A 12,500-nucleotide genomic window follows, 5' to 3' on the forward strand; every position below is an offset into this window, starting at 1 on the left:
TTGCTGGGGAGATTGAAACTGTTCTGGTGCAAGTATTGAGGGTTGGATGGGGTTCTGCAAGGATGGGGTTACCATATAGGTCTGTTAGTTTTGTTAATGCTATAGCTTGGTTTTCGGATGTTACTGTGACAAGACGGGAGCGGTCGGGTCGGCTACGGAAAGAGACTTTACCTACTTGTTTTTGGAGACATTGTTGGAAGAGAAGGGTGTTGTCAGAGTAGGGAGCTGTGGGAGGGATCATGAAAAATCGGTCCCATTTGGCTGCGCTGAAGAGGGTATTCAAAATTGTTGTAGAGATAGGGGTAGTCAAAGGGCGGGGGCGTGACGAAGATGGAGTAGTGTTAAGGGAGGTAGTGTTATGGAGAGGTGGGCAATAAGGCTGTAAGGTATTAATAAGGGAGGATGGGGTGGTTGATGTTGGAGGTTGTGGGGGTAGAGGTGTTGAAGTTGAGCTTGCTGGGAGAGTGGAAATGTTCCTTAAGAGTTGATTGTTGGCTACTGTACTAGTACGTATTGATGAGGGGGTAGTTATTGCAGCGTTCGGAGCCGTGGTCAAAGGAGAGCCTGGGGTCAGGGAATCAGGTGGGTTTACATCGTTGGGGCTATTTGATAAAGGGGCAAGCCTCATTGCCCCTAATAGTGGGGATAAGTTTTCATTACTGGCCATGGTAAGCCTGGATTATGTTGGGGATAAAAACAGTCCACCCCTCAGGGTCCCCTTGAGGGGTAAGGGCTAGATAACTAAATCAGGGGAATACCGTGCCCATGGCTCCCTCAGGCCGTTCAGGACTGGCACAAAGTCAGCCTTTCATCCTTTCAGCACGGCTCTCACACCTTAGGAGGTGGATAGCAGAAGGGTTTGGTGAAGGGACAGAAACGAAAGGTGGGAAGGAAAATAAAGACCATGCAAAATTAGTTGAGTCGAGGGCTGAGTCCCAAGGTTGGGGAGTTCCCCATCATTGGGTCCCAGTCTCCGCCTCCTAAGCCCCCCCCCCCACGACAACAACGGGCAAGGGATTGGGGGGGACAACACTATACTGTAAATCACTGTAAATGTAAACCATACCCTGCTCAGTCAGCGCATAATCACTTCTACATAACTAACCCTTACCCTGCCCTATAGTGTGACATCTATTAAACGCAACACCCTCACCATTTGCTTTGTAAACAGAAATTAATTTCGAACTCGTATTGTGGCTAGACCTTTTTTATCATGACACTACATATATATGGTGTGTGTGTGTGTGTGCTTGCGTGTGAAGCATATGTGCGTGTATGTGTATAAGCATAGACGGTATACATATGGAGAGATAATGCACGATAATTTCGTTGATAAATCCTGCTCATATGTAAGACTGTTATTATATTTCAGTATCATTTAACCTGCCGCTTTTCGATTTTCTCCTTTCCAGCCAACTTCTGAATGTACCCTTTCCATCACACAAAAAGTAGGCCTTACAAGGTTTAGAAAAAAAGGCCTGAACTGTAATATAAGTCCTCAATCACTATCATAAAATATCAACATTCCATATCGTAAAAGTATCAACATAAAATATCATTCGGCTGTGGAGAAGAAAGCAAAAATGTTCTCAGACTGGTTTATTGGAAGATTGAACTTCACAGTAGCTTGCGATTACTTAAACATGTTGGCTGATCTTCTGCAAAAGGGCATCCGTATCAACCTGCCCCTCCAGGATCCTTGATTTGGCTTCCTCTATTTTAGTCTGACTCTGTAATATATTTAATTGAGACTCGTCAATATTGGCCTGTCTCTCCAAGTTCCACAAATGGGTTTCCTCTATTTTTGCTTTTTTATCGTGAACCTTTAATTTGGCTTCATTTAACTCGGCCTGCCTCTCCAAGCATCTTAATTGGGCCTCTTCTATTTTGGATTGTCTTTTTAAGATCTGCAACTGAGCCTCCTCTATTCTGGCCTGTCTTTCTAGACTTTTCAACTGAGCATGTTCTATCCTGGCCTGTGTCTCCAACATCTTTAGCTGAGCCTGCCATAACTTGCTTTCCACTGGAGGAGAGACGATTCCCACTTTCGTATCAATATTAGTGTCGGTGGCAGCAAGTTCTTCATCGGCAGTAAAAGGTTGCACAGGAACTTCAGCAAAAGTCTGCTGGCCATCTTCAGAGTCCACTGACACACCAGCACGGAAGAGATGGCTGCCAATGATTCCTGCAAGAATACAAAAGACATGGCTATTAAAGCAAGCTCGTCAATGTCATTATGTCAAGGTTAGTGTTACACAGCCACGTTAGAATGTGTCTACCATTTTAGTTCAATATCTAAAATATCATACCATCAGTGTGAGGGAGATTGGCTTTATTTGCCAGGTCCTGACTTATCTCTTTATTCGGCCTGATCCCTGGTGCGTCCTGGGACCCGCATTCTTGTAGTATGCAAAATAAAAACACATGTCTATCAGTACATACTTGTCAGTGTTATTATGCAAAGGGTCGTGTCACACAGCCACATTGGGTCATGTCTACTATATTTACTTCGATATCTAAAACATCATACCATCAGTATGAAGAGGGAGTTTGGATTTATCTTCCAGCGCCTGACCCGATTCTACACTCAGCCTGATCCCATGTGCATCCTGGGACCCGTGTTCTTGTAGAGCGCAGCGTTTCGTGGAACTGAAAAGGGATTCTATGAAAAAGCGAGTTTTCGTAATTTGGAATGATATTAACCAACCATACATTATATGCACGAGTGCAATAATTATTACATATAAAGATATTCCGCATTAAAAATTGAACGTATAGACTATGTTATGCAGTTGTGAAAATATACATTTACTATATCTACATTTACTGTATGAGAATCAATATTTATACTGTGTGGTTATGGATTGGTAATCTTGTTAAAACCAGCTATTTTATCAACAGAGTAATGATAGTGTGGCAGCTAAGAATGTTTTTCGCCTACAGCTGATGCGCATGCAATTGAAAAGAGGGACCTCTGATAGGTTCAAACCTTTTTGCCAGCGTACTCCGTTCTGCGACAAAATAATAAATAAATAAATAAACAAATAAATTGACAAAAGTAAACATCATCATAAGAGTCACAATACTGATATTTTTAATAAGAATAAAAGAGATTATGCTTGGTGTCCTTGCCATTGTTATTACGATAATCTATCCAGACTCGGGAAAGAAAAAGCAGGCAAGTTACCCTGGAATCGAAAGCAGAGGTCTTCATTTTTTTTTTCATTACGAACCAGTCTGAATTTGTGTTCTACCTTCACGACCCAGTATGTCTATTATATCGTAGCTTCCTCTAAACCCGATATCAGTTAACATGAGTGTGTGTGTGTGTGTGTGTGTGTGTGTGTGGTGTGTGTGTGTGTGTGTGTGTGTGTGTGTGTGTGTGTGTGTGTGTGTGTGTGTGTGTGTGTGTGTGTGTGCGTGTGCGCGCACGCTTAAATGCACGCGCGCACACACACACATATACATATAAATCTTTTTATCATCATTATCATCATTAATATTCTTATGTGCCGACCCAATGAACAGTTGAAGTACTTCGAAGAACCCTGTTCGAGAGAAGAAATATGAAGTAAAAGAAAAAAAAGTAAATATATGTGTAAATGCAAGTGTTAAAATCAGAATATTAGAAAAAAGAAAAGACTTGGCGAAACAGAGAGCTCGAGATGCCAGATTAAGATGCCAGTTGTTCCTTTCTTAAGATTTGACACATTGAAGTTGTTTCAGAGCGTGCATTTACCTCCCCAATAGACGCCCAATGAATGCTGTTGATGCCACAGTAAAGTATGATATCCTCTTAAAAATACAATAAATTTCTTCTCGTTACTGTACTGTAAGTGTAATAAGAATTGAAAGAAAAGTTGTCTGGGCTCAAAATACATGACTTTACATCCTTAATTATTCATATACTTCACATCTTTAAATATTTTTTATATTACATGCAATTAACATTGTTTCGAGTATCCCTTCCATGTTTGTAATGGAATTAATCACTCTCTGGGCAGCGGGATTCGTATGATAAGTCTCTATGGGTAGATTCTTTTACCAGTTTTGTTATAGATTTGAGACACATCTTCCTTAGAGGAATAATTTATCAAATTAGAGCTGAGTGATTGATAATCTATTCGAAGGGTAATACCACACTGTTTACAAATGTTGAGATATATATAAACAATAGACTGACAGCATTTATTCGGACGCAGTGTTTACGATTCGAAATACCGCGGTTTATTCATAATTAGCAAAACAATAAATTATCACAAAAAAGGTAGGTCACTTGGCGACAGCTGCTGGAACATAAGCAACTGAATTGCTGCGTTGCGCGTGGCCACGGGACACATAGGTTATTGGCCACAGCTGTTCAATTCGGAACTATCTGTCCTTAATGATGATGAAGGCACTGAAGCGAGGGCTGCATTTTCACACCCACGGCACATACGCACGCGTAAACATTGCAACTAAATGCAAGAAAACCCCATGAGTTTGGAGTGTGGCGACGTAATTGCTCATCATCAACGTTGATTGGTTGCTACATGAACTGATAAGCATAGGGCGAATTATAAAAATTATAGAACACTTCATTTCACAGAAATCGCCCGAGTATTAACAATAACCTAATAGCATGCATGAACGCAGAAGATCCTATCTCTCCTTCCCTCTCCTTCCCTCTCCTTCCCTCTCCTTCCCTCTCCTTCCCTCTCCTTCCCTCTCCTTCCCTCTCCTTCCCTCTCCTTCCCTCTCCTTCCCTCTCCTTCCCTCTCTTTCCCTCTCTTTCCCTCTCTTTCCCTCTCTTTCCTCTCTTTCCCTCTTTCCCTCTCTTTCCTCTCTTTCCCTCTCTTTCCCTCTCTTTCCCTCTTTCCTCCTCTCTCCCTCTCTCTCCCTCTCTCTCCCTCCCTCTCCCTCTCTTTATCAGGGTGCTATCTATGAACCAAATACACCTACACTGATAAGACAGGCAGATCTGAATAGGGGAAACATACACACGGGCACAGTATAGCATAGTTTATTGTCCGCATATCACTAGCACACACACATTAAAAAAAATTTCATAGACACATATTCAATTCGCGCACGCACGCACGCGCGCACACACACACACACTTTGGTTCTCAAACGAGGTTATATTACATCAAATATGTTTGTTTTTCATAGAAATATTGACAGCACACATTTATATGTACAACCCACACACACACACACACACACACACACACACACACACACACACACACACACACACACACACACACACACACACACACACACATGTATAAACTTAATGAATTAGTATTCCTCTTTTGTACTGTCTTTATGGTACACACACACACACACCCCAAAAAAAAATGATATATATATATATATATACATATATATATATATATCATCATCATCATCAAGGGGCTAACGCCGACGGGGCGCATGGCGCATCCACCCTTCGCTTCCAGCCACGAGGATCCCTCGAGGCGAGTCTCCAGGCAGGCACACGGCCCATCTCTAATTCATCGCGACAGGTCTCATCGAGCTGCCCAAGCCATGATCTCCTAGGTCGTCCCACAGGTCTCCTCCACCCAGGGTTGTCTCGCAGAGAGACAACCTGGTGGGCAGGGTCGTCCACAGGGAGACGAGCTAGGTGGCCATATAGCCTGAGTTGGCGATCCCGGATTATGCAAGCAACAGGTCCCATGCCAGTCTCACGGTGTAACCGCCGGTTGGACACGCGGTCCTGCCAGCTGTACCCCATGATCCGGCGAAGGGACTTGTTACAAAAGGCATCAAGACGAGACTGGATAGCGTCCAGGTTCCGCTTCCAAAGAGCAAAACTGGCAGTATCAAGGTCTTGAAGACACGCAGCTTGGTCCTTCTGCATAGGTACCGACATCTCCAAACGCTCTTGTTGATCGAGTTCATGGCTCCTGTTGCCAGACCAATCCGTCTACTGACTTCCTGCTCTGACAACCCAGAGATATGGACTACGCTACCAAGGTATGTAAAACTTTCTGTAATTTCGTCTTCGCCGCAAGCATGGATCGACTGAACGGGTTCCCCTAACAGGCCCCCAAAGTCCTGAATCTTGGTCTTGGTCCAGGAGACCTCTAGGCCTAGGGGCTTCGCCTCATTGCTAAATGCATCAAGAGCCGCCACCAGTGACTCCAGGGACTCAGATAGGATGGCAACATCGTCGGCAAAGTCAAGGTCTGAGACCTTAATATTGCCTAGTGTTGCTCCACACTGAAATTTGGCTAGTAGCTCTACCCATTATCCAGTCCATACAGGTGTTGAAAAGTGTTGGTGCAAGGACGCAGCATTGCCTCACCCCTGAATTAAAAGGGAAGAAGTTCGACATACCCCCACCACACTTTACAGCACTTTCAGTACCAGTATAGAGGCTTGCTATCAGGCCAATAATCTGTGACGGAATTCCCCTGAGCCTCAGGATCTCCCATAGCGATTCCCGATGCACCGAGTCAAATGCCTTCTTGAGGTCGATGTAGGTTGCAAGCAACCCACGACCAAACTCAGGACGGCGTTCCACAATTACTCGAAGCGCTAGTATACGGTCTATCGTGGACTTGCCAGGAGTAAATCCAGACTGCTCCGGTCTCTGATGCCTCAGTAGGTGGTTGCGGATCCGTTTCAGAAGAATGTGGGCGAGAACCTTGGCTGGTATGCTGAGCAGTGTAATGCCACGGTACATATATATGTTTGTTGCCAATATTTCTATGAAAAACAAGCATGTTTGATGTAATATAACCTCTTTTGAGAACCAAAGTGTGTGTGTGTGGTTATATCTAAATTATGTCATACAATATTTGTTCTAGGATTTTTTCCTTCTGAAAATATAGTTGAATGATGAACAAAATAATAAAATAAAAAAAAAATGGAGGATAATAAAGACCAATGAATGGATCGGTGAATATTGACTTGTTTATAACGAGCAATTCAATCAAAGGCGTAAAGAAAGAAAGCTAAATACACCACGTAAAGTTCTTTATATCCTGAAAGACAACTGCCTGGCACTATACTGTGTACCATGTTCCATAACACTATTTTGTCCATAAAAAAAATACGAATACCAATTCTAAAGAATTTTAAAGATTATACAGACAAACGGTCATTTCATCAAGGAATGTAAACACAGCTCACTTCAGACATTTTTTACGCCCTGGTGGATCAAAGTGAGAACCAGAGTACAATTAAGGCATGCCATCCACAAATACCATGGGAGCAGAAAGTAAAAAATAACAGTTCCTGCTTTTAAATCCCTGCTTATCAGTGCTATTGATCCCCTCCGCCCTGACGCACACACCAAAGAGGCTAATGGCGAGAGCTCTTACCCTGGTAATGCCATTTATACATATCATCTAAATATAGTACCGATATAATATAAACGTATATGTTTATATATACTCATATATTTATATATACGTGTATATTTATTGATTGACTGATTGATTTAGAAATATTTACATTTATATCAATATTCGTATATATATTATACTTATAAAATATATGTATACTATATTTACATTTATTTATCTATCTATCTATCTATCTATCTATCTATCTATCTATCTATCTCTCTCTCTCTCTCTCTCTCTCTCTCTCTCTCTCTCTATATATATATATATATATATATATATATATATATATATATATATAAATATATAAATATATAAATATATATTTATTTATATTCATATATATATATATATATATATATATATATATATATATATATATATATAAATATTCATATATATATATATATGTATAAATTATATATTATATATATAATTTATATATCATATATATATATAATTTTATTTTATATATATATATATATATATAATATATATATATATATATATTTATATTTATATAAATATATTTACATATTTAAATATATTTACATATATTCATATATTTAAATATATATACATACATACATATATATTTATATACAAATATATATAATTTATATAGATATACAAATATATATTATATATACATATTTATCATCCATCATCAGGGGGCTAACGCCGACGGGGGCGCACGGCCGCATCCACCCTTCTCTTCCAGCCACGGGGGTCCCTCATGGCAAGTCTCCAGGCAGGCCCTCGGCCCATCTCTAGTTCCTCGCGACATGACTGGTCGAGCTGCCCAAGCCATGGCCTCCCAGGTCGTCCCAATGGCCTCCTCCACCTAGGATTGTCTCGCAAAGAGACAATGGGCAGGGTCATCCAAAGGGAAACGAGCTAGTTGTCCATATAGCCTGAGGTGGCAGTCCCGGAATATGCAAGTAACAGATCCCATGCCAGTCTCACGGTGTAGCCGTCGGTTGGATACATGGTCCTGCCAACTGTACCCTATGATCCGGTATAGGGACTTGTTACAAAAGGTATCAAGACGAGACTCGAAGGCACAAGATAGAGTCTAGGTTTCACTTCCATAAAGCAAAACTGGTAGTATCAAGGCCTTGAAGAAACGTAGTTTGGTCCTTCTGCAGAGGTACCGACATTTCCAACTGTTGTTGTTGATCAAGTTCATGTTTCCTGCCACCAGGCCAATCCATCTACTGAATTCTTGGTCTGATGGCTCAGAGACATCGACTACACTACCAAGGTATGCAAAGCTCTCTGTGACAATATCCTCACAGCAAGCATAAACTGAGTTAACAGACCCCTAAAGTCCTGAATCTTGGTCTTGGTCCTCATTGCTAAATGCATCAAGAGCCACCAGTGACTCCAGAGATTTAGATAGATAACAGCATTGGCAAAGCCAAGGTCTGTGACCTTGATATTTGCCCAGTGTTGCTCCACACTGATTTTCGTTAGTAGCTTTGCCCATTATGTACTCCAAGCAGGTGTTAAAAGTGTTGGTGCAAAGACACAGCTTTGCCTCAGGCCACCTCCACACTTTACAGCATTTTCAGTACCAGTATATAGGCTTGCTATTAGGCCAGTAATCCCTCTCTCTCATAGTGATTCTCAATGCACTGAATCTAATGCCTTCTTGAGGTCAATGTAGGCTGTGAGCAGCCCATGACCGAACTCATGACAGCATTCCACAATTACTTGAAGTGCTAGGATATGGTCTTGTGGACTTGCCAGGAGTGAATCCAGACTGCTCTGGTCTCTGGTGCCTTAGTAGGTGGTCATGGATCCGTTTCAGAAGAATGTGGGCAAAAACCTTGCATGGTATACTGAGCAGTGTGATGCCACAAAAGTTACTACAGTCCCAATGATCCCCTTTCCCCTTCCAGAAAGGGAATGCCCCTCAACAGGTCAGGGGGGAATGGCCGTGAAGACTGTATGCAAGCCCTGTGCCATAGGTTCGACCCCTACCCTTAGTAGTTCAGCAGGGATATCACATATACCCAAAACTTTCCCAACCATCAGCTTAGAAATCCCCATACTATCCCCAGTTAGGGTTGGAGGTTCCTCAATAATGGGTGGGTCTAGCACAGGTATTGCAATACCACTTGCATCCAAACTAATTGCTCAAAATACTCAGCCCAATGTTCACAAACCTCAACATGAGATGATCTGTCCATCCATGGAGTGGACTGTAGTCATCTGCAAGGAGGGTTTAGAGTTCAGTTTTGTCAGGGCTTGGTAGGTAAAACAAAGGTCATTTACCAAGAAATAGCCTTCAACCTCCTCAGTAAGGTTCCTGATGAACTGTTCCTTGTCCTTTCTCAGAAGTATCTGAGCCCTACGCACCAAGGAACAGCACTATTCCTGACTGCCATTTAGCCAATCCATGCAACATGCTTCTGTGGCCTCCAATGTCTACAGTGAGATGCCCTTGGGCGTTTGCCAATGGACTCCTGCACTGCTTCAAGTGTTTCTTGCTTGAAGTACTTCCACAGAGCAACTGGGTCTGTCAGGTTTTCAAGTTTTGTGAACCGATCAGTTACTGCTGTGGCAAACTTCTTGGTAACCCCCCCCCCCCTCCCCCTCAATCTGTCGAAGTGAAAAACCTTAGAGTGGCTACTGCAGGGACGAGGAGTTTTGAAGTGGCCCCGTAGGAAGTAGCCACAACCAGCCTATGGTCAGTACTACAGAACTCGGCACTCTGGTAAACCCTGCAGTTCTGAAGCGAAGTGTGTTGGAGCGCTGATACTGGGAGCCAAAAATCCTCAATCGCTGGGACCTAGCAAAGTCCCAGAGAAGGAGGCTGTTCTCACTGTTGGGATGAGCTCCCAAGCCATGGGGACTGATAAACATCTTGTAGCGAGCTCGATCACAGCCGGATACCGTATCGAAGTCGCCCAGAACAATGCGAATGCCTCACCAGAGACAACTGTCTGCCACAGATGTGAGTTTGACATAGAACGTTTCTTTCACATCAAGTTTGCGAACATCAGTAGGAGTGTACACAGCAATAAAAGACATGAAGCCAAAAGCATGCTTCAGTCTCAATGCCATAATATGCTCATCAACTGGTGTTACCTCTGCTACCGAGGGTTGAATTCAGCTGGAGATGGCTATGACTACTCCCTGGAGGTAATAACCATTGCAGCGGCCCGACCATTAGTCAGTGTACTGCCAGAGCGCAGGTGGGACAAGCATTACAATTTATACATACATATATTTCTATAAGTATACTAGTTCATATACATTCCTATATATTCAAACATAATCATATATATATATATATATATATATATATATATATATATAGAGAGAGAGAGAGAGAGAGAGAGAGAGAGAGAGAGAGAGAGAGAGAGAGAGAGAGAGTGAGCAAGAGAGAGAGAGAGTGAGCAAGAGAGAGAGCAAGAGAAAGAGCAAAAGAGAGAGAGAGCAAAAGAGAGAGTGAGCGAGAGCGCGCGAGAGAGAGAGAGAGAGAGAGAGAGAGAGAGAGAGAGAGAGAGAGAGAGAGAGAGAGAGAGAGAGAGAGAGAGAGAGAGAGAGAGAGAGCAAAAGAGGAGGGGGAGAGAGGAGAGAGAGAGAGAGAGGAGAGGAGAGAGAGAGAGAAGAGAGAGAGAGAGGAGGAGAGAAGAGAGAGAAGAGAGAGAGAGAGAGGAGAGAAGAGGAGAGAAAGAGAGAAAGAGAGAGAGAGAGAGAGCGGGGAGAGAGAGAGAGAGAGAGAGAGGGGAGGAGAGAGAGAGAAGAGGGGGAGAAGAGAGGAGAGAGAGAGGAGAAGAGAGAGAGAGAGAGAGAGAGAGGAGAGAGAGAGAGAGAGAGAGAGAGAGAGAGAGAGAGAGAGAGAGAGAGAGAGAGAGAGAGGAAGAGAGGAAAGAGGAGAGACGAGGATGAGGAGAAGGAGGATGTGATGAGAAGAGGTAGAGAGAGAGGATAGAAGAGTAGAAATGAGATCAAGGGATGAGCACTTAGGGTATATGTACAATTTGGAAGAGAAGAGACTATAGTCTTTCGCAGTGAGGATAGACATGGAAAAGAGATCTGCATTGTGAGGATTGAGTGATTGTTTTGAGTTATGCGTAGATGTTTAAAAGAGACTGAACCGTCTCTGTAGGACTCCAAAAAGTGTTTGCTGTCAAAACAAATCTCTGTGGAATTACCACATGTTATACGATGCATTATTGAACAGTTATTTTGTCTTATTAGCCCAGTAGGTTTATACAGAATCGTCAAATTTACTCCAATTTGTGGTTTGAGTCGCTGATCTTTACTAGTCCCTTAGTTTAAATGCGCGTTTGGATTTATTTGACTTATTACAGTCCTCTTCGCCACCAGGTAAGGAATTTCCCTATCAGATTCAAGATTGCAGACTCCCATTTGTAACAAAGTTTAAAGATTAATGACTGTTGTTCTAAGCCTATTTTAACCATGTAGGTGCTGCTTCCGACAAAGTACGACACTGACGTCATTTTGTTCTATTTTCAATGTTGTTAAGAGTGAAATCTTTCCACTATAATAACGCTCATATGCTGTTGGATTTGTTTCTTTACTGTGGATTTGTTGGTTGGCTTATCATAAGTGTATTGTGTGTGTTCTGTACTTTTTCCGTGTTTCGAGATACTGAGATGTCCGAATTTCAATTCTGCTGCGTTTGTAGCGACTGCAATGTTAAGCTAACGTTTTCGCTTACATTTCATTTCTTTGCCCTTCAGTATGCACATTCCTTTTAGATCCCTTAACCAGGTATTAGAATGTTCCCTTTCCGAAAATTTGAACTGAATAATGCTATGACCTTTATTCAACCACCAAAACCAAGACTACAAACGAAGCTGTACAACAAAGGGTAAGAATATTTTCATATCAAAAGTTAAGAAGTATACACTCATCGATATAAGTATCGACAGCAAAACTTATCGTCAGTTGTTTGTTAATAATCCGTTGGGGTTACAATAAAGCTGTGTAAAAGAAAAATGATTATGCAGCATCAGAAAGATATAATTAATTGGCTACTACATCGGCGTGTTTTGGTATTCATGTGGCGTGGTTGTTGGGCTTTTGTTTTTGTTGTGAGTTTCCATTGTTCGTTCTGTTATGTTTGTGCGCAAAAGTTGTGTCTGTTATGTTCGGGTAATG

General features: G+C 42.0%; 1 protein-coding gene across 1 annotated transcript; it reads right to left on the reverse strand.

The window, feature by feature from the left end:
- Positions 1–1,584: 1,584 nt before the first annotated feature.
- Positions 1,585–9,751, reverse strand: LOC119575675. Its single transcript, XM_037923303.1, has 8 exons — positions 9,723–9,751; positions 9,345–9,492; positions 8,855–8,915; positions 8,526–8,666; positions 3,740–3,764; positions 2,531–2,649; positions 2,310–2,399; positions 1,585–2,185 (listed from the first exon to the last, which is right to left on the reverse strand). Exons 1-8 carry the CDS (start codon positions 9,749–9,751, stop codon positions 1,638–1,640), a joined length of 1,161 nt encoding a protein of 386 aa, XP_037779231.1. The 3' UTR covers positions 1,585–1,637.
- Positions 9,752–12,500: the final 2,749 nt, after the last annotated feature.

The sequence above is a fragment of the Penaeus monodon genome, chromosome 7 (assembly GCF_015228065.2).
Source record: "Penaeus monodon isolate SGIC_2016 chromosome 7, NSTDA_Pmon_1, whole genome shotgun sequence".
NCBI classification, from domain to species: Eukaryota; Metazoa; Arthropoda; class Malacostraca; order Decapoda; family Penaeidae; genus Penaeus; species Penaeus monodon.

What these genes read in the sequence shown, in the direction of transcription:
- LOC119575675 (XM_037923303.1), bottom strand. Translation starts at nt 9,751, where the DNA reads ATGGCAGTCAGGAATAGTGCTGTTCCTTG. An exon ending in ACTCCCTCTTCATACTGATG is followed by an intron (nt 2,400 to 2,530) that starts GTATGATGTTTT and finishes GCATACTACAAG; the next exon opens with AATGCGGGTCCCAGGACGCA. An exon ending in CAATCTCCCTCACACTGATG is followed by an intron (nt 2,186 to 2,309) that starts GTATGATATTTT and finishes GTATTCTTGCAG; the next exon opens with GAATCATTGGCAGCCATCTC.